Source organism: Convolutriloba macropyga, chromosome 11 (genome assembly GCF_964194025.1).
Source record: "Convolutriloba macropyga chromosome 11, txConMacr16.3, whole genome shotgun sequence".
NCBI lineage: Eukaryota > Metazoa > Xenacoelomorpha > Acoela > Convolutidae > Convolutriloba > Convolutriloba macropyga.
In genome coordinates, this window is record NC_134478.1 from 57,306,098 (window position 1) to 57,328,044 (window position 21,947).

At 37.0% G+C, this 21,947-nt stretch overlaps 1 protein-coding gene across 1 annotated transcript in view; it reads left to right on the plus strand.

The window, feature by feature from the left end:
* The window catches only part of LOC142349191 (somatostatin receptor type 5-like), a 48,571-nt gene extending 27,463 nt beyond the window's left edge, over positions 1-21,108 (plus strand). The window contains exons 4-6 of the mRNA XM_075400601.1: positions 7,947-8,080; positions 18,360-18,554; positions 20,729-21,108. Coding sequence (XP_075256716.1) covers positions 7,947-8,080; positions 18,360-18,554; positions 20,729-21,036 — 637 coding nt within the window. The 3' untranslated portion in view covers positions 21,037-21,108. The remainder of the gene's footprint in view (positions 1-7,946; positions 8,081-18,359; positions 18,555-20,728) is intronic.
* Positions 21,109-21,947: the final 839 nt, after the last annotated feature.

Consider the following 21,947-nt stretch of genomic DNA (forward strand, 5'->3'; position numbering starts at 1 on the left):
AGGCAACCACGTGATTTAGTCTAGGTTTTTCTGTCGTCTCTAATGGTTTTGTTTCGGTTACTATTGCCAAGTCATTTTTCCGAATGACAGGGTTTTTTCTTGTGTTCGTATCTAAAGTTATTGTGTGGGGGGAATAATTTGTTATAGTTCCGTCTGGTATAATGTTCCATTGTGGAATTTGTGTTCCCCGGGGCTCAGGTGTTTTACGTGCGATTATTGCAATTGTTTCACGTGCAACTTTTTTCTTGTTAAATACTACCGTTGATGTTTTATCTCCGAATGTTTTTTCAAGACGATCGGGAATTATCTTACCAGGAAAGCGCGTGTGGCTTAGCAGCGGCGTGTTCTCTGAGTCATCGGAATCTGAACTTCGAGCCACTTGTGACCCGGCTTTGTATTGAATGTCCACTTCGGGTTCCGAATCTTTGTCCCAGTCCCACATGAGTTCCCTGGGGAGCGCTGGGTGACGGAGTGTTGCTTGATCTGAAGCAAATTTTTCATTCTATTGTTTGATAAGTTTTTGCTTGACTGTTTTCTAACGATATTTAACAATTCTGTATTTGGTGGTCTACCGAAGTATACATCGAATGGTTTAATTTTAGAAGTTGTGTTAGTGATTAATCTTATTGATTCAATTGTCTTAGCGACTATTGTAGCTAAGTCTGCCGATGACCATAGTGGTTCATGTTCCATTGCAGCTATTCTTCGTTTTATCGTTTGAATTAGACGTTCGACCATTCCCGTAGCCCTGTGGTCACCCGCAGGTGCTAATATTAGTTTTTTGTTTTTGTTTTTGCAATATATTTCAAATTCGCGTGCTTTAAAGGCTTGAGCTTGGTCGCATCTTATTGATCGGGGTATGCCATGGAATTGGCAATATTCTGATAAGTAATTTAAGACCGTGTCTGTGTCGCAGTCTTTGAAGAATTGTGCGTGCGGAAGAGTGTTGACGATCTACCGAAACTAAGATATAGTATTTTGCTTATGTTCTCTAAATGGGAAAAAGGAATTGGTCCTGCGAAGTCTAATTGGACCTCTTCATTTGGTTCCGTAAGTTTAGGTAACGTCCCTTGGGAATTTTTCTGTTATTAATGGTTTTAGGTTTTTACCTTTCTTGATGCAATCACCGCATGATTGGGCTTTCGTGGTTAAGTCCCGATGGATCCTGGGAAACCACACTAAGTCAGCTAGTCGAAGCATTCCTGTTTGGCCTGGGTGAGTTTGGTGTAAAGAATCTATCACGAGTTGTTTTAATTGTGCTGGGACAATAAGACAGTTATCATAGAGCACACATCCCGAGGGGGTGATAGACAGATCAGGTTTTAGTGAGTAGAAATAAAGGCTTGTCCTCTTTAATGTTTCCCAGGCTCGCTCTCTTATGAGCTTAATATTGGGTGCCATTGTTTTGTCTCTGGCGGTGGCTTCGGCCACAAACTCCTCAACAAATACTTGAGCCAAACTTTTGCGATATTGTGGCATATTGGGGGAATTGCTTAGGGGGAATATGGGGTTAGACGGATCTGGTCTAATATGCGATCTACCTCAGCCTTTGTTTGAGCTGTCCTCAGTTTGCGTTGCAATTGTTTGTGTTGTTTTTGTTTGCTGACATTTTAATTTTGGACTTACCCGGGGCTCTCTTTCTTTTTGTTATTTGTTGATCAAATGTATTATGGCCAGGTCGGTTGCGAGTAGTAACGTTCACTTGTCCCTAGGGATTAATTGAATTTTTATTTTTTGGAATAGGTGTATAATTCTGATAAGTTGACTCTGGATAAATGGAATTTGTATAAATTGAGTTAATTGAGTTTGTAAAGTTTGGATTTTGTTGATTTGTAAATTTGTAAATTGAATTAGGATGATGGATTGACTCTAGATGAATTGAATTTGTATAAATTAGTAAAGGATTTTTTTGAATTTGAATTATGTTTTGATGTATAAATGAACTTTGAATTTGTTAGAATTGAAAGGACGGAAATTGATGTAATGGAAGACAACTTGAATTCACTCGTGTTAAGGCAAAAAGAGTTGTTGGAATGATTCGCTTGCGGATAATTGTTTGCTGCATTCTTATTTGGCTGGTATTTGTCTGCTAGTGCTCTATTGGCCGATGTATTTTCGATCGAATTTTTGGTTAGGCCAAATATGAAATCATTTATTAAGTTAATTATGTATTTAGTGTCATCCTTTGAGGGATGGGGTGGTTTGTTTTTCGGGTGGCGGCTTAGATATTAGCAAAGCCTATACTTTTCGCGGGATGTGTTCCAGATTGAAATTGAAAGGAAGTAATCTATCTACCCAGCGTGTTATTCGGCTTTGATACGTTTTGTTGCCACGGTTTTCGTTTAGTGCGGTTATCAGAGTTCTATGGTTTTTTTGTAACGTGAATTCGGTCCCGTAGGGATAGTGTTTAAAATGTTCTAATGGCCATACTACCGCTAGTAGTTCAAGTTCGTTAGTACTGTATCTTGGTTCGCGGTCATTTAGGAATCTGCTTGCAAATTCCATAGTATGCCAAGTGTTTTTATGTTTTTATTCAACGCTTACCCCAGGCCTTTCGCGCTGGCGTCACATTTTACCCGGGTTGGTTTAGATGTGTCGAAATGTTTATTTTCGTTTATTTGATGTATTGTTTTTTTTTGTTAAATGCAGAGGTATGTTCCTCTTTCCAGTTTATTTTATTGTTTTTTGTTGTTGTGTTTTTGTTGAGTAATTGTAGGAATGGTTCGGACAGTTCAGCCAGTTCGGGATGAACTTGGTTAGGGGGTGTACACTCCCTAGGAACGAGCGGAGCTGCTTGAGTGTTTTTTGGATTATCTAAATTCATTATTGCTTCAGTTTTTGTTACCAGCGGGGTTATTCCCGTTGGAGTTCTAGTAAATCCTAACCATTCGATTGTGTTCTTAGCGAGTTCGCAATTTTGAAGGCCTATTGCTAGGCCTTCCGCATCGAGTTTTTGTAGAAATTTGTCTAGCTCCTGTTCGTGATCTTTTATGAATCCTTTTGTTCTGACCAGTATGTCATCTAGGAAGGCGAATTTGGATTGTACGCCTTCTAAGGTTTTGTCGAAGGTTTTTTGGAAAGTTGCCGGCATAACGGTAAGGCCGTAGAAGCCGTTGAGGAATCTATATCTTCCTGTTGCCCTTCCCCTTAGTATGCTAAAATTGCTATGTTTGACGATTGATACGTCTAGTGGGATTTGACTGTAGACATATTTAAGATCAATTTTTGAACATCAGAATATCTCTGGGAAGTTTTGTCTTTGTGATATGTGTAGTGCATCGGCGTCTACCAGATGATCGATGCTTTGCATCTGATATTTTTTTGTGGATTGTCTTATTCAGTTTCTTTGAATCTAGTGCAAGTTTTACAGATTTGTCTTTTTTCACCGTGATGACTACCGGGCTTACGAATAGATCGTCCGGGCATTTCTCGAGTTTAATGATTGTTTGTCTTGGATTAGTTTGTCTAATTTAAGTTCTACTTTTTCGAGTAGATGTAGTGGTACTCTTCTTCCTTTTTGTTGGTTAGGGGTAGGTGTTTGAAAATTGATTTGGCGATGTGGTTTTTTGAATTGCCGATTCGCGTACAGAGGTGTGTATATTTTTAGTACCCACTTTGTGATAATTTTTTAAGTTTCAATGTGTGAAATTGAGTTAATGTGATTACCTGGGGATTGTTTGGGGCGTTGTTGTAGTGAGATCCCAAGTTTTTGGAGGATGTCCCGACCCATTGGGTTATTGGTTTTGTGTTGTACGACAAAAACTTGGCAGTCTCGGGCTGTCCAGGATCCTGATTGAAAGGTAAGTTGTAGTGTTGCTTCTACTTTGATGTTGTTGTTTTTGTTGTTGAAACATCTATGTTGTGTTATTGTATGGTTGTAGTGTTAGTTTAGGATTGTTCTTTATAATTTCCTTTGTTTTTTCCAGTGTTAGAAAGCTCCTTGGGGATCCTGTGTCCGGGAGCCAGCGACCGTTTGTTTTTTGGCTGTTGTTGTTTCGACCCATTTTTCTTCTGGATGTAATTTGTTTAGGGTTGTGTTTTTTATGGGGTTGAAGGCTTTGGGAGTTATGTGATTCACATCTGCCCAGTCCTCCGTTAGTTCGCGAATATATAAAGCTGAACCTGGATCCACTGATTCTTTTTCGGCTTGGTCATTCTGGCCTTCTTCTAATAGACTTTCCTGAATTTGTCGCACTCGGAGTTGGCTTTGGGTAGTCCCTGGGGACGTTGGTATCCTCCTCTTGGTTGGTTTCTTCGTTGCGGGAGTGGAGGTATTTTGCAACGGATGATCGATGCTTTGCATCTGATATTTTTTTTGTGGATTGTCTTATTCAGTTTCTTTGAATCTAGTGCAAAATTTCCAGATTTGTCTTTTTTCACCGTGATGACTACTGGGCTTACGAATAGAACGTCCGGGCATTTCTCGAGTTTAATGATTGTTTGTCTTGGATTAGTTTGTCTAATTTAAGTTCTACTTTTTCGAGTAGATGTAGTGGTACTCTTCTTCCTTTTTGTTGGTTAGGGGTATGATTTTGTTTGAAAATTGATTTGGCGATGTGGTTTTTTGAATTGCCGATTCGCGTACAGAGGTGTGTATATTTTTAGTACCCACTTTGTGATAATTTTTTAAGTTTCAATGTGTGAAATTGAGTTAATGTGATTACCTGGGGATTGTTTGGGGCGTTGTTGTAGTGAGATCCCAAGTTTTTGGAGGAAGTCCCGACCCATTGGGTTATTGGTTTTGTGTTGTACGACAAAACTTGGCAGTCTCGGGCTGTCCAGGATCCTGATTGAAAGGTAAGTTGTAGTGTTGCTTCTACTTTGATGTTGTTGTTTTTGTTGTTGAAACATCTATGTTGTGTTATTGTATGGTTGTAGTGTTAGTTTAGGATTGTTCTTTATAATTTCCTTTGTTTTTTCCAGTGTTAGAAAGCTCCTTGGGGATCCTGTGTCCGGGAGCCAGCGACCGTTTGTTTTTTGGCTGTTGTTGTTTCGACCCATTTTTCTTCTGGATGTAATTTGTTTAGGGTTGTGTTTTTTATGGGGTTGAAGGCTTTGGGAGTTATGTGATTCACATCTGCCCAGTCCTTCGTTAGTTCGCGAATATATAAAGCTGAACCTGGATCCACTGATTCTTTTTCGGCTTGGTCATTCTGGCCTTCTTCTAATAGACTTTCCTGAATTTGTCGCACTCGGAGTTGGCTTCGGGTAGTCCCTGGGGACGTTGGTATCCTCTTCTTGGTTGGTTTCTTCGTTGCGGGAATGGAGGTATTTTGCAACGGCACATTTTTGCAAATTGGCCCGTCTTTTTGCAGATGCTGCATTGTGCTTGTTTAGCTTTGCACTGGATGATGTCTCCCGGGGTAAAGATTCCTCCGCATCTCCAGCATAGTTCTTTGTTTGTGTTTGTTTGTTGTGCTGGTTGTTGTTGTCTCACGTTGTTCGTGGGGGGTTATTTAAGATTGCGATCACTTGTGTGTTCCAGTCTGCTGTAGATGATCGCAATATTTCTCTTTGATTTTCCTGTCCTCGTTCTCTGGACAGGGCAAAGTTTAGAACTTGTGCGGCGGTTCGAACTTCTGATAAGAGTTCCATTTGAATTGTGCTATTATTCATCTTCGCTATGAAGAAGTCTATGATAGGGTCTTCTTCCACATTCCCCAGGGCATATTTCGAACCTAACTCTCTTAGGTGACTGAAAAAGGTTTCACGGTTTCCGTTTGCGTTCTGTTGAACGGTTATTAACTGGAATCTGTCGAATGTGAGCTTACGTGGGCGTGTGAAATTTAAACCTAGTTCATAGACTAGTTCGTTTGTTGAGCACAAGTCTAGCATTAAGAGGGGATTTCTTTGGTGGAAGATTCGGGTTGCTTCCGTCCCGAGGGAAAAATAAGTCACACTTTTTATGTTGAGGTCTGCCTCTTCTCATGTGTATTTGTCGATCATGGGGCCTCTGTTTTGAATGTGTTTGCATGCGTCTTCCCAGTCGACTTTGCGTCGCTCGTTTATAATTTCTCTTTTTCTGTCCTCTTCTTCGTGTGAATTCTCTTTCCTTTCCTCGTATGATGGGATGGTCGGATAGAAGAGGTTGTTGAGTGTTGGTTTGTTTCTGAGTAGTTGCTCCACCTGCATGTTCTCTTTCGCCATGACAGCCATTTTATATGTGGAGAACCCACGTTTGCCATTCGATTACTGGGTTTCGATTACTCCGCTTTCCCACAAAAGGGCTACACCGATAGGTGATTGTATTAGCTGCTCCATGTTATGAGGAGATGAAAAGGTTCAAGGGTTAACACTGAATTTTCTCAAGTACCGAGGGATCCGGTTCACATCTTTTTATTAACTTTCTTACTCTTTCAAATGAGTTCAAGATCAAGTAACTGAAGCTAGACGGTACCGGTCCGTACCTGTCTGCTGACATCAACCATTGTTTAAGATCAAATAAAATAAGTACGCATCACGTAGGACGCAAGATAACCAAAATGGCTAACAGAATACACTGCACTTAGTAATGGTTTGGATGACAAGTCTCAGTGATAAGAACATAAGTTTTACTGTGAGTCCCTGGGGAATTGTTGTTCCTCCATCATATGTGTATATATATTTATATATATATATATATATATATATATATATTATATATATATATATATATATATATATATATAACATATATATATATATATATATATATATATATATATATAACATATATATATATTATTAATATATATATATATATATATATGCTTTATATTTATATATATATATATATATATATATATATATAATATACTATAAAAACTGCATATATATATATATATATATATATATATATATATATATATATATATATATATAGAGCTCATATTATAACCTGTGCGAAAGAGAAACTGCAGAAAGAAAACTTAAGATTTTCTGAAGATGCAAGTTTTTTGTAATTCAATTAGATTTCTATTCTTGCAATTTATTGATTCAGAGCTCAAATGCTTCGAGACTCAAGTCTGGTATGGTACGAAACTGACTTGAACAATGTAAATAACTCCTAATGTAGATGGTCTGTGACTGGAGGAACAAATGGCTTTTTTTGGGCAAAAAACTTTTTATGGGAAAGATTCTGAATAGGATGACTTGCGATTATCACTAGATATAGTAAATCATTTCCACAAGCTATCAAGTTCTGTAAGTTTTTTCATATTTTTTCATATATTTTTTAAATATAGACCAAGCAAAGTCTAGATCGTAAACATTTTCAGTCTGCGTCATGAACGCATCCAAATTTTAACCAGGTCGAAATAGGGATCGGGTTAATTGTGGTCTAACTGGCCCAGGTCAAGGTCGCAGAGAAAGCGAGCTCTGATCAGACTATCTTCAGACTTCCAACTCCGCTCAGACCGTGCCAGACTGAAATGACCTTTGATGAGACTTTGGTGCGACCCTTTTTTGTGCAACTTTTGTGCGACTGTAGACAGACCAATCCAGACCCAACAGGCCTCTGATCAGATCTTAGTGCGACCATGTGTTTGTGCAACTTTTGTGCGATCGGAAATTTTTATGCGAATTTAGGGCGACCGATATTTTAGTGCGGCTTTCGTGCGGCCGAATCATTTGGTGCGACTTTCATGCGACCGTTGTTCTAGCTATTGAGCGACCGTTGTTCAGACAATAATCAGACCCTTGTCTCTCATCAGACTCCCTTGCGACCATGGTCTAGGCTATGTCCAAACTTTGGTTTTTGATCAGACCCTTCTGCGACCATTGTAAAGACTAATACGCGACCGTAGCCCTTTCCCGGCCCTATAATTTCGGTAGCACGATCACCCCCGGTGTGCGACCCAAGTCGGTCGGATCACAGCTGGCTTGGGTCTGGGAGTACTTTTGTAATCAAATGTTTGAATGCGTCATTATCATTAATGAACTCCAACTATGTAACTATTGGTTTTTTTAGTGTTCAATCTCTTGTTAGTGGCTGTGGATCGGTATCTGAGTATAGTGGTGCCCTTCTTTCACAAGCTCAAGTTCAGCAAGCCTAAAGTATTGTACACTTGTATCGTTGTCACCTGGATCATGGGAAGTATCAGTAAGTACCATCTCAACAAGGTGTAAAAATTTTTTTTGATAACAAATCAATGTATTAAGGTATGCCTGGTTGGGGACTCATATTTGAAATCAGTTCTAAGTTTAGTCGATTCTCAGAAAATTCTATCACGATAAGGCTTGTACCCACAAATCACAATGGTACCCACGCAATAAAATGAATTACAATCTAATTAGAAAATCTCGGTTCATAAACGATCAATTTATCAGTTCAGCCCATCCAATCACCCATGCAACCACACTGGTTTCCTTCTTGGAAAAATTGTTAGAGATAAAACTTCCTGTTCTGGGCAATCAAATTTCACCCGCCACTGAGTTACAGCTAGTATGATATTGCATTAAATTTTGAGCTCCCCACTCATTGGGTGAGTCAAAAACTTATCAGTTTATGTTGTCCCCGCTCATGGATGACACACTATTCAAGGCCGACTCGCCTCTAAACTTTTGCAACAAGGATTCAAAGATTTTCTCCAGTTTCATATGTGTCTATAATCTCACATCCCTTGCAAGGAGCATGATTGCAGACCCCCGAAGTGCTGTAACAGAGACTGATTGAGATAACCTACTGAAGGCTACCGATAACCCCGCCAGCTGCAAATTTCTGTTATCAACCAGAGTAGCGATTCGTTTGAGGGTCTTACAAACTGTCTCTGAAAAACCTCCAAACAGGAATGAATTGAGTTCAGGCTTCACTACAGTTCTGTGCGTACTGTTCGTATTTCCTGTCCTCAGCAAGTGGCAGTGCGAAACCACTCTTCTCCGACACATTTATAATCAGGCTTGACTACAACGGAGAAGTGGTGGTAACGTCTAAAGCTGCTGGTTGACCGGCATTCCATACAGGTGAGAACATGTCGCCCGGTCTGGAGTTATTGTTGGTTAGTAAACTTTTCTGTTCACAGATGGGAGACAAAAGAGCTCTCGAGCAAGCTGATATAAATTTGTCTCGTATACGATCATGACAAGAGATCATATCACCGCGACCATAGCATGACACCGCATGGTCGCCCATTACATCTAGAGTCCCAGATTTACAAAAAGGACATTTTCTCTCGCTCACGTACAGTTTTACACCCAGTCGATATTTGAGAGCAACACGGAACTCATACGAAGATAGGTGTAGTCGCAGAGCTGGAATGGGTGCTGCGGATAACCAGGCACCAGACTGCGATAGAGAAAAAGAATGTAAGCGAGCTTTTTCTCTTATGGAACTTTGTTTTCCTAACAAGTTGTCGAAGTCTAGGTTATCAAGTTCCTCCTGATTTTTTCTTTGAGAGGGATATATAATCGCAAATACATTGAATTTTTCAACTGCCTTAACAAACGAGATTTTTTCAGTTGGATTATGGCCTGTTAATTTTTCTACAAGAACAGAGGATTGAAAAACAAATCCAACGTTTGCAACCTGAACTTGATCTGCTTATCGTCTTATTCCTACGCCGGTTTTATTGATTGGAATGCATGCTTGTTCCCAAGAGGTGTCTGACAACAAAACTCAAAGAATACCTTCAAAGGTTGAACCGAATCAAATTTTCGAAGAATTTTATTTGATTCGTCCGAAGGAGAATTGCATCGCAATGAGTAGACCATTTTGGAAGCACAAAGGCAAAAACGCAACATACCAAGAGCACATTGAAAATCGTCTACATATGCTAAATTGTCTAGAAGTTCCTCTAATTTTTTTACGCGTTTGAGTAAACAAGAGGAAATAAAGGCGTCAGATCCTATAGCAGCTCCTAAAATTTCAATTCCATCTACACAGTTCCTTTTGATCAAACTGTCAATTTTTGGCATGCTTTCGATTGACAATAGCTTGCATATATCCTTCCTGAGTTTCGAACCAAATAATTCTCCTGATTCTGAGAGAATTTCTAAAGCTTTACAAAGTTCGATCTTGGTTCCTGCAATAATTCCGTCATCGAAATACCAGCAGTGTTTCGAGAGGTTTGGTGTTTTGCTTTTGATTTCGTCAATAACAGGCCAGATGGCCAATGAAAACAAAAGTAGACCTAGTGGATCACCTTGTTGCACTCCTGTCTGACAGTCATCAGTTGAGCTATTGAAGAACAAATCACTATGCTTCGAGTACCAAAAGGATTCAAAAGACATTATACTAGGCATCAAAACATTTGTTGAGCCGAGGAGATGACTGCGCTTCACTGAAATAAATGCGTTTCTGAAATCAATTTGGAGTATGACCCCACTTTTTACTCTCTTCATTCTTTCGAAAGTTATTTTTGTGGCATGCACTATGCTCTCGGCACCTTCCCTGACAACAACTCCCAACTGCTTTGCACCAAACAACTCAACCGCTTCGATGGCCGCTTCTTTTGCAATGCATTTGGCAACAAGGCGCCGAATAACATCACCCACAGCAATGCCAGTTTTCTTTTTATTCAAAGCTGTTAATGTAGCACTACAAAAAGCTGGAGCCACGAAGCTTGGGAGCTGGCCCCTGCTGGCCATGGTCACTAATTTGGTTAAAGAAATCATTGTCCGCTTGGACTGATCGGAAACTGAACAATTGATTGCGTGGAGAAGATGCTCTGGATACACTTTGGACGGCCCAGTTGCTGTGAAATTTGAAAAAGACTGGGGCTGCAAAAGAACTTTTCCTTTATCGAATTGATAAGCTTCGCAGCTATAGTCTTCCATCGGCTGAAGAATTTCGTTTTCCTCTCGATGCAGTTTTGTGAGTTCAATGAGGGTTTTTCTGCTGTCGGGTGCTGTTCCCTCCGATGATAAAATCTTTGCCGCACGTCTTTGCCTTCTGTTTGTTCCCAAAAACCCTCACAAAGTGTAAGAAAATACAAATTGATCAAAATTTTTAATTGTATCAAGCAATAAATCAAAATGTATCAAGCAATAATTTCAACCAGTTGAGGATAGATCATAATCATTGTAAAAATTACACTTGTTCCGGTAAAACTATGATCGCTATCTGATCAACTTTCAAATTTTGGGTCTTTCCCATTATACCCCCCCCCCCCAAGCATAGTGGTCATAAAAATGACAACCCCCAATCATGATAATTATAAGATATTGAGGGCTACGATTCGGTGAGGTCTGTTAAGGGAAAAACTCCAACATTTGATTAAATCAATTTTCTTATAAAAGTTATGTTTGAAATACCATTTTTAAAATTAATTGTGTATAATAAAATTGATGTAAACACAATAAGTCAGAGAGTTTACTGTTGATTTTTGTATCACGTGATTGAAATTCCCCACTCCGATGCTGGCACTCCGATGCTGACACTTCCTTGCTGATTGTAATTTTCCACGATTGTTTTTATTTGAGCTCTACACATGAGATTCGTAAGTGGGTTTTTTCAGTTTTGAATCAATTGGTCACTTCTTACGATTTCACCAATCAGGTCAATAATTGACCATTTCTTCTCAATCTTAAACTGTACATGATGCGAAGAAAACATGATGGTTATGTTCTCAAATTGAACGTGGCAAACGTTACTGACACTATTCTAATACTGATTCTAGCGCCGGAACCAAACATATCGAAGAACTCGTGAAAACTTTTGTCTACTATTCTCAAACAAGATTGGCTGGTTTTATTTGTCCCAATGCGGTGCTCGCTTAGTCCAGTTTAATCTGAAATCATATTAGGCTAATCGCGGCTTCCCGGATGGACCACCATGTACATTTCTTGGCAACAAGCCCGAATAATGGAATTAAAAACCAATTTTATAGCGTTTTCATTAATAAAATGTTACAAACCCCAAACCCCAAATCCATTTAACTGCATCAATCTGGGACCATTTTAACGATTTAGATCCTCTTAAATCTATTTAATTCTGCAGAAAAAAACGGATTATTATCGTTTAAAAACATTTGATATGGATTTAAATTGGGCAACGAAAACTCCATTAAAAGCTATCAATTAGATTTAAATCTATTTTTATTATTGTTTCGCTGCTCCAATAGTGAGCGTTCCTAATAGAAACTCGAAAAGGTGTTGGAAGCCGTTAGTTCTATGTTTAAAATTACATTTCATGTATTATGGGAGTTTTAAGTTTTCCATTAGTTCCATTCGGTCCATCCGCTTCATGCAGTACCTGCTTAACAGCAAGTCTATCGGCTCAACAGGTGGCCATATGAAGAAAACGAAATTCTCTAATTAAAATAGAGAACAAAATGCTGCAAAACTTACAAACCTGCATAAAAGATGTCAAAGGTAGATTGAATGTGATCTTTCAAACAAGGTTTCATATTATAAATTGGTCAAACCAAAAAAATCAACTGAACATGCACTCAACGAACTGCAGAAGAACTATAGAAACGCGAAAGGTCAGATTAGATGAAGATTGATATATCACTGAAAATGATCATTGCTTGATTACTTGCAATTGCTCAGCTATATCATTAGGTTAAAAAACAGAAAAAGCAAAAAACAGTCTTTTTAACATAACCTCACAACGCCGGGCGAATTGCTTTCAAACGACTGGCGAGCGGTTAGTTTTGTTAGATGTGATTTTGAACGCTATGCAGCAACCTTAGAAAAATTGTTAAGTGTAAATGGGAGAAAAGTTTAGTTTAATGACAGACGAGTCAGTCAGTCAAAAAAAGAAAATTGATGTCTGCGCCGTTTCAGCGCATTTTTTCTTTCTATAGAATTTTTAGCTCCATAAAATTTTTTGACCTGGGTTAAAACAAGGATGCTCGGTAATGTGTTTACGCACATATTGTTCCGACCCCGTTGATCTACATTTTTGACAAAAATGGCCGCCAAATGATGAAAAGATAGATAACTTTCAAATACATACATGTCGGCTTTCCTTCTAGTCTTAACATCTGGCCCAAATTCTGTTTGCAAGTACTTTTTCGAATGAGCAGTCTCATTTGAGAATTTTTCTGATCCAAACAGATGAGCAGTCCTATATGCAATTAATGGCCCCTGGTTACAAACGTATACGTATCTTTCTTTTGCTTTTTTTAAGTCTTATAATCTAGTCTTTTCTTCTAGTCTTTGCTAATATAGTCGTTTTTTGACCTATTTTTGACTAATTTTCGTCTTTTTTTGTACCCGTTTTCGGCAAATATAGTCGTTTTTCGGACATATGTTCGTCTATTTTTCGTACATTTTTCTACTCTTTTTCGGCTAATACAGTCCTTTTTAGACCTATTTCCATATAATTTTCTGCCTATATTTTTGAAGGTGTTGACTTACTGTTGTCCAGGTTCTTTTTGGAGATCTTCCAACTGAAATCAAAGGAAAACTGGATTAGAGCAAATGTAATTGAAATGAAACTTAAATCCAAATTGAACAAACCAACCGATTGTCTGCTTTTTAGTAGTCTCAATTTGGTCCTGGAAAGCACTCGATTTGAATTTTTTCTGGAACTTGAAAGATATTGTAAAGCCAAAAAATTGTAAATGTATAGCCAGAAAAGTGAGAGGAATATGTTGAATTTAATATAAAAAGTACACACCTTAGAAAAAGACAAAATCATGCGCAGTTGAATTTCTGAGATGTGTTTTAGCAGTTGTGTTTTTGCACAGCTTACAATTCTCCTCAATTCTGAGTGGCTAAAAATCAATCGCGGGAAAACAAGACAACTCGTAAATATAAATTTAGTTCCATTTAACTCGATTGAAACCCGTTTTAAAATTTGCTTAATAGAAAAGTGGCTGTCGTAGCTGGAAAGTTATTTGAATATGCGCCATATATTGTTAAAATGTGGTCTTAGCCAAAGAAAATATCCGTTAAATCGATTGCTTGCTTAAGTTTTCCGAAAGACCAGGGTAAGCATATTTTTCCAATTTAAATTAAAAACAATTTGCTTCCTGTCGCAAATCACCTCACTCCCTGTGATTGTAACAATTTCGAGTGAAAAGACTCAAGCAAATGGACTTTTGCCTCGTAATGCTCAAATTATCTTCTGTTTCCTCGGGAATATCTTACACAACCATTTTTACATTTCTTGGATGCATTCATTTAAGTGGTGTAAATACCTCTTTCACTAAAAACATTTGGATCTACTCTGTCCCCCAGTGTTTTCTTTGCCCCCCCCCACCCCTCAGAAATTTTGTCTTGCCATAAAGAATTCTGGGATCTTTTCCGGTTGTGCCCCCAGTACGTTATGTTTTACAGAGCGTGTGTCAATACGTAGTAAATATTATGTAAAAATATGTCACGTGCGTCTAGCTAGAGGGTGCAAATAATATGCACCCACTAAGCTGGGGGCAGGAACGGAAAAGATCCAAACCGCTAAGCAAACAAAAATAGCACGTCCGCCTGAAAAAGTTAGTTGTGATTCCCCAGTGATTCTGGAATTTTATCGTGTGAGGTTTGATAAGATACTGATTAAAAATCTTTGTCCTGTTAGATCTTATCTGATCTTACACGATAAAAATTCTGCCCTACGTTAACATTAATCTCGTAAGATCTGATAGGATACTTATCAGATCTTATAAGATAATAATTCAATTTTGCTGAATTGTTATCTTATAATATCTGATAAGTATCTTATCAGGTCTCACGCGATAAAAGTTCCCGTAGGGCAAAATTTTTATCGTGTAAGATCTGATGACATATTTTTTAATGGTTTAATTGAAACCGTTTAACTTAGTCAAGTTCCTATGAAAGTAAAAAAAAATTGGTCAACTAACCAATTCTGAAACAAGAACAATTTGTTGATTCTAAATTGGCGGCAGTTTTTTCTCAATTTTAACTAGATACTATGGCCAAAGTTAGCCGTTCGAGATAGTTTTGGTCTTCGAAGAAAATTTCTCAGCCTAGTTTGATAATCACCGCCTCAGAAAAAACCCCTAACACTCGTATAAACAATATCTTATAAGCCTCAAAAGACAATATAAGATAATTTTCTCTTTGTTGCTCTGACATTTAAGTGTTGCATAAATTTCTATCGTATAAGATCTGACAAAAAATTTTATCAAAAAGATGAGTCATATCTTTCGAATGTCTATCTTACAAGATCTTATAAGATTCTTATAAGATCTTACACGATAAACATATTTGTTAGGCAGAATTTTTATCGTGTAAATTATTGTAAGGCAGAATTTTTTTCTTTCAAGATCTAACAAAAGTGAACTTTTATCGTGTGAGATCTTACAGACCTGATGAAATTTTTTAATCGTGTAAGAGCTGATAAATTGTCTTACAAAGTCTTAGTCAGACGACGCATAATATTATAAGACAATTTTGCAAGAAATTTGTAAGATCTTAGACGACAAAAAAATCTAAAATGTCTGGGGCTGATCTGGGGTAGCTCAAATTAAATAAATCCGCAGAACTAATTCAATGGAGAATCGAAACTTTTCATTTGTTCTGGTGCCTGTTCTGCGGAGAAATTTGGTCCACTGTAATCTAGAATCATATTCGGCTAATCCTGGCTTCCCTGGTGGACCACCATATACATTGCTTTGCAAAAAGGGCATATACAAAGCCTCTATACACCAAATAAATCCTTTATTAAAATATTGAGAACGATACCAAAGTCATATGAGAACGAATGAATCATGTCAGAACCATATAAGGAACCGCGTGACCTTGAGGCGTGGAACCAACGGAATTGAAAAGTTTCCGCGAAACGAAGAAGGTATGTCACTGTAAAATCAAACAGAACAAAAAAAATTGATAACAATCGTAAATAGTTGCAGCTAACTAATTGAAAAGTAACTTCCCAACGCAAAAAATAAAAAATCATATATGAAAATTTTTACCTTAGCAAGATCATGTAAGAAATTGTGTTTTTCCTATTATAGCCCCCAAAAAAGAAATATAGCGCATCTAATATGCATGTTTACTACAAAGGGGGGTCTTTGACTACTAAGCTAGAGAGTTTTAACTGAAAAGACTCGAATATTTGGTACGGTCTGTATGGAAACCATATATCTTTCTTGCCCGGGTCAAAGTTTCAACCCTTAAAATTGCTGAAGAGTGTAAGAATTGCGCACAACATCGTGAATCATTGTAACAATTGCGATTTTCAGCGCCAAATAAAGTGGAAGCAATGAAAAAAAAACATCGCCGATGAAAACCGCAAATCTTACGTCAATTCACTGGTGAAAATTACTGTAAATATTTTGCGGCGAACCTCTTTAAGATTTCCGGTTTTAAGCCTTGGTTTTTTTTCAATGCTTCCTATTTGTAGGTGGGAATTATATTTTTTCACCGCTTACGCGGTGAAATTAAAACATTCACCTCTAAAATTGCTAAGATTTACCAAAAATTCACCTTTCATTGCGTCGCCAATCCTACATTTTGAGCAAGCAAATTTGGCTGCTGAAGTCAGCACTGTCCGTTCTCCCATGTTTCAAGATAGGGTTTTTATAGAATTTCTCGAACAACAGTTACAGCAATGTAAAAATATTCATTTTTGCTCAAAATTAAGGAAGTTTTCAAAAACTTCCGCAATTGCGTAATCTGATGACGTGCGAGAAAAGTGGACAGATTTTTGTCACTATTGTCCACAAATTAAGTTATTAATATCCGCGCTATTTCTGCTGTTTAAAAGTCACTAAATTTTGCAGTCTTTGATGTTTTTATCACTATTGTCCGCAATAATGTAACTATTATCCGCAAATTAAATGTAATAAAAATCCGATTCTCTATTATATGCAATTAATGACAAAACTCTCCGCGGCCTATAGATAAAATATTTTTTAATTGTTTCAATTGCTTTTAATTGCTTTAAGTTTTGTTTCCGAAAAAAGGAATTATATCTTCCCTAAAGAGTCGAGAATGATTTTAATTTCAAAAGCTGATAGATGAATGAACACTAACAGAAGAAAAAGTACTAAAAAATGACTAATGAACGAAGAACAAGGACTGATGAATTATATGACTAGATGAATTATACGAGGAACTGATCAACTAAGTATATCGTATAAAAATTCTCCAAAAGATGTTTTCTGTTTAATCAATAACTAATGTAATTACATATTTCCAGATAATTCAAATTCTGTTAGCTGGATATGATGAAAAATGCCATCAGAGATATCAGACTATATAAAAAAGCAGGCTACTTATGATGTTCATGGGTGGGGATTTATCGACAGGTAAGGGATTCTTATCAGATTATTCGATGATTGGAATAAAGTTGTGCTAATTTGGATGCTTCATCGCAGCAAAGAAAACTTAGGAATATTTCTAAATCTTTTTCATTTATATTTGCTGTATCATTTGAACAAGCTGTTCAAAATCTGTTTTCCGACCCAAATAACAGCAGGTGAAAAAAACACTAAGGGCTTTTTTATTCTATCAATTAACGGACCAATTTCATCCATGAAGTGAAAGAGCAACGCGGGGTTTTATTAACATATACAAAAGGCTGATTTTATCTGCAAAATAGGAAAAACAGCACTGAGGATTTATATTAAACTAATCAAGAAGCTACTTTCATCTAAAAAGAAAAACAGAACTGACGGATTCCTATTAAATTATTCTGACGCTAAATGAAATAAAGTTTAATGCTTCTATTGGTGTTTGATGCCACTAAAATGATTACCACTGTGTCCAATTCACTGTCAGATAATTTACAAAAAATTAAAAGTAGCTATGTGTTAATTGGAACCTATTCTTTGTACGCTTTTATCTAATTTGTGCAAAAAGCTGACAAAATTCTGTCATGATTTTGCAATTTATAAATTATTCAGTTGCTGCAGAGTAAATTTAGAGTGCAGCATAAAATTGAAGCGGAATGAACAACCATGATCGACGGAATTTTGTAGCGATTGTCCGCAGATTTTTTGTCAATGTTGTCGAAAATTTAGCCGGTTTTATCCCACGCGAGATGGAGTGTCAAAAGATTGTTACTCGTATTCGCAAACGCGGACTCCAAATAATTTGTAGGATTGGCGACATAATGCTGAAAAGAGCAAATCTTACAAAACTTTGACCTGGATGTTTTCCATATTTTGGAGGAATACTTACTTAATTTGAAGAAAGTATCTCAGAGTCAGCTGGTAGATGGCAAGATAGATGAAGAAGTGGTTAACATTAAGTAGGTCAGATGTTCGAAGCCTCGTACGAAAAAATTTTTAAAAGAATTCCGGTGAAGGTAGTGAAAATAAAATGTCACCGCTAACAACCTCATATCTTACAAAAATATACCGCATTCTTCGCTGTAAGACGAGGACCTTTTTCAGTGCAGATATTTTTTTTCACCGCTATTCACCGCAATCCTCCCATTATTTTTCGACACATTCTTGACCCGCGTAGATATGATTTCCAGGAAAGGCCAACCCGGATTTCTGATTATAGAACTCTCTTTTACTTTTCAGTGGCCGGTTACAACCTGATCCACTATGGGGTCTCAGGTGATGTGTGCGAGGTAGACTTCTCTCTACCCAAGTGGGTCTTCATCTGGGGAGGGTACTGGTCTTTCTTCGGGATGTTGATGGTTCCTTCGCTGCTTATGTTGATGGCCTACGCTCATATCAGCTACACACTCTCGAAAATGTCCGAGAGCTCACAAGGTACTCTTACACGGCAAAAAAAGTGAGGATTAATAATGCAATGACGACCATTAAAGTGAGGATATATGGAAGTTACAACCTAGTTCAAAACAAATGCCAAATTCGCAAACATTTGCATTTATTTGCTCGATAAAGACAAATTTGCAAACAATTGCAAATTGTCTCTTCGCAAGATCAAATTTGCAAAATTTTGCAAAATAATTTTAAATTTCCAAAAACTTTCAAACGATTGGCCGACTTCGTTCCGCTCGAGCTCTACTTTATTTTGCAATGTGTTTTGTTTTCTTAATCATTTCTCTGATATTGCTTAATTCAATTGAAAAATGTTTAAAGTACCCTTTGTAAACGATATGTGTGTTCAAATCACCCTAGAGGGCGCACAACTAACTAATAGGGACAAAATATTCAGACGAGTTTGCAAATATTTGTAAAAATAGTGCATTATTTTACAAAATTTGCAAATTTCTTTATAAATATTTGCAAATTTGACAATTAGTTTAAACTAGGGAAACGTGACTTGTATTTAACAATTTATTAAGCACAATTAATGTTTTCACTGAGCCGAAATTAAGAAAAACAAAAATTTGACGATACTTCTTCCGTGTAATTATGATGGAATATTTTATGGAATATTTTTGTGCCCTATCTTGTAAGACACATGCTTTTCCTGTAAGGGTTAAATCTATAATAACATTTACGTGCAAGCCACACCCGTACCTACAGTTCAGTGACAACAGTACATATTCAGAACATTTTCAGAGAAAATATAGTTCTAGTACTGATTCAGAAGGATCTGAGAACCAACTGTGACTTGGTTTCTGAATTTCTCTGAATCAGCGCAAAATTCAGAGAATCTATTCTTTATTTCTCTGAATCAGAAGACAATTCAGAATGAATCACTGAATTAGAACTGAAATAGACAAATTCAGTGCTTAGTGTGACCTGAATTAGACTTTGACTCAGTACTGAATTCGACTGGGAGTTAGGTACGGGACAGCACTGTCAGATTAAGCTTGGATTCTTTTGAAGAAAAAAAATTGAGGATAAAGATTAAACTTTCTGGCACAAACTTTCCTTATTGAAATTGGAAATGAGTAAAATATAGTTTTTATTTATTTATTCAACGTTTGCATTGATTTAGCCTCACGTTAATCTCATAATTGAAGTTTTGAAAAAGTGTTGAGGACAATTTGTCCCGCTGTCTGTCTCCTCCGAGTTTCTTTATAGATTGATGCTTGTTAAAGTTTGTTCTTACTTTTTTCTTTTATTAAGGTTGGGAAATTGCATGAATTTCAAGTAATAATTTTTATTTTTCTTGTGAAAGTCGGAATACTCAAGAGCAAAGCATTATTCTGGTTGTACCCATTCACGTCCCAATTCTTAATCAAAAATATCACTAAAACAAACAGAATTGGCAATTGTTATAATATTTGAAGATGACGACAGAGGAATAATAAGGAAAATTGTGCTGCTCCTTTTTTAGTGATCGAAAACAACTTGTTTCAAAACAAAATCTAACTTCGTTTCATCATAACTGTCTTTATAAAGTGAATGCATGATGAAGTTGTAATGCTAATTTTCCCCGATCGAAAAAATTTTCTACAAACAAAATTGACCGAAAAAACCGCTTCACGCTTTATTGTGACAATGAAACAGTTTTTATTGTCTTAGTTTTTTAGTTTTTGCAATTAATACACTCATCCTATGTATCTTTTAAAATTCAAATTTCAACTCTTTTGCCCCTTTTAAAATCGAAGTTTTCTGAATATTTTGTTGCTCAAGTATACCTGGGTCTCGATCATACAACTTTATGTGATTTCGTACAAGGTCATGTATGATTCTTAGTAATCGTACTAGATCATATATGATTTGTATGATTTCTTGGTAGTCATATTTCTTGCATGATTTCTTGGTTCATCTATGATTTCTTGGATTTCATGTTAGGGTCATATATGAAAAATTGGATTTCATACGAGGATCATATATGATTTCTGTGGTTTCATACTAGGATCGTACCAAGAAATCGAGTATGATCAGTATGAAGTCATATATGGTCCTTGTATGAAATCAAAGAAATTAAAACCCGGGATAGTGTAGTATTTTCTTCTTTTTAACTTTTCCGGGAACTCAGTAACTGTTATCATCATATATCAAAGAATGCGATCTTTTTCCAGGCAAGAAGCTTCAAAAGAAAGTGACAATCTCCTGTTTCGCAGTCCTGGCCGTATTCTTCTTCTGCTGGTTCCCAGACCAGCTCTACTTTTTCCTCTACTCTCTCAACCTGCCAAGTCTTAACATCACAATGGGCGACTGGTTATATCACCTGGTCGTCAATGTGGGTTTTTCGAACTCGTGCTTGAACCCATTCCTGTACGCTTTCTTGAATCCGAACTACAAGCGGGTTTTCAAAAAGATTTTCGGGTTGGGAACTGAAATCGGAGAAACAACAAGCAATGGGGCGAAAAGCGATGCCACGAAATAAAAAGATGAATGACAGAGCATAAAACCTGGAAACGAATCTATGTTTTAGGCTGTTTACTCTCTGTCACTTTTAGTTATGTTAAAAGTCAATTGGTTTTTAATATATCTAAAAAGTAAAAAGGAAACCGCCAATTTCAACCCCTGAAATTGCATTCCTGCAAACCATTGCATGCAATGAAAACGAATTGAACACGTTCCCTAATGTAGCCCGGTTTTCGTCCTAGAGCGAACCTCTGAAACTAACATGTCCAGACCATTTTCCATAACTACCTGCACTCTAACTTTTCTATAATATGCATTTCGAGTTAACAATGCAAAATATGCGCTTGAAGATGGTCTGACCAGAGGCACGAGACTGCACGTCAAGAATAAATCAGTACTAACTTTGGATCATTACGGTATCAGGGATCTGGTGAGTTTTAAGTCCTGGTCAGTCTTGATTCAAACCGGGCCGAGGTGTCAACGCTAAAAAACGCAAAATTATGTAAGATTGGCGTTGAATGCGTTGAATTTATGTAAGATCTACGCCTGAGCGTAGATCTTACATAAATTCAACGCATTCAACGCCGATCTTACATAATTTGCGTTGAATTTTGGCGTAGATCTTACATATTTAGCGTTGAATTTTAGCGTAGATCTTACATATATAGCGTTGAATTTAGCGTAGATCTTACATAAATTCAACGCATTCACCGATAATCTTACATAATTTTGCGTTGAAGTTTTTCAAGTTTTTTTCAAAAAATCACTTTTTTTCACTGCTTCGAACCCTATACTGCAAAGGTGAGAAACATGAGGTCAGAAAAAATCATTTTTTAGTGCTCTTTTATAGTGCAAAATTCAATTCAGACAAAGTTACGATTTCGAATTTTTTAAGTTTTTTTTCGAAAAATTCGTTTTTTTTTACTGTTT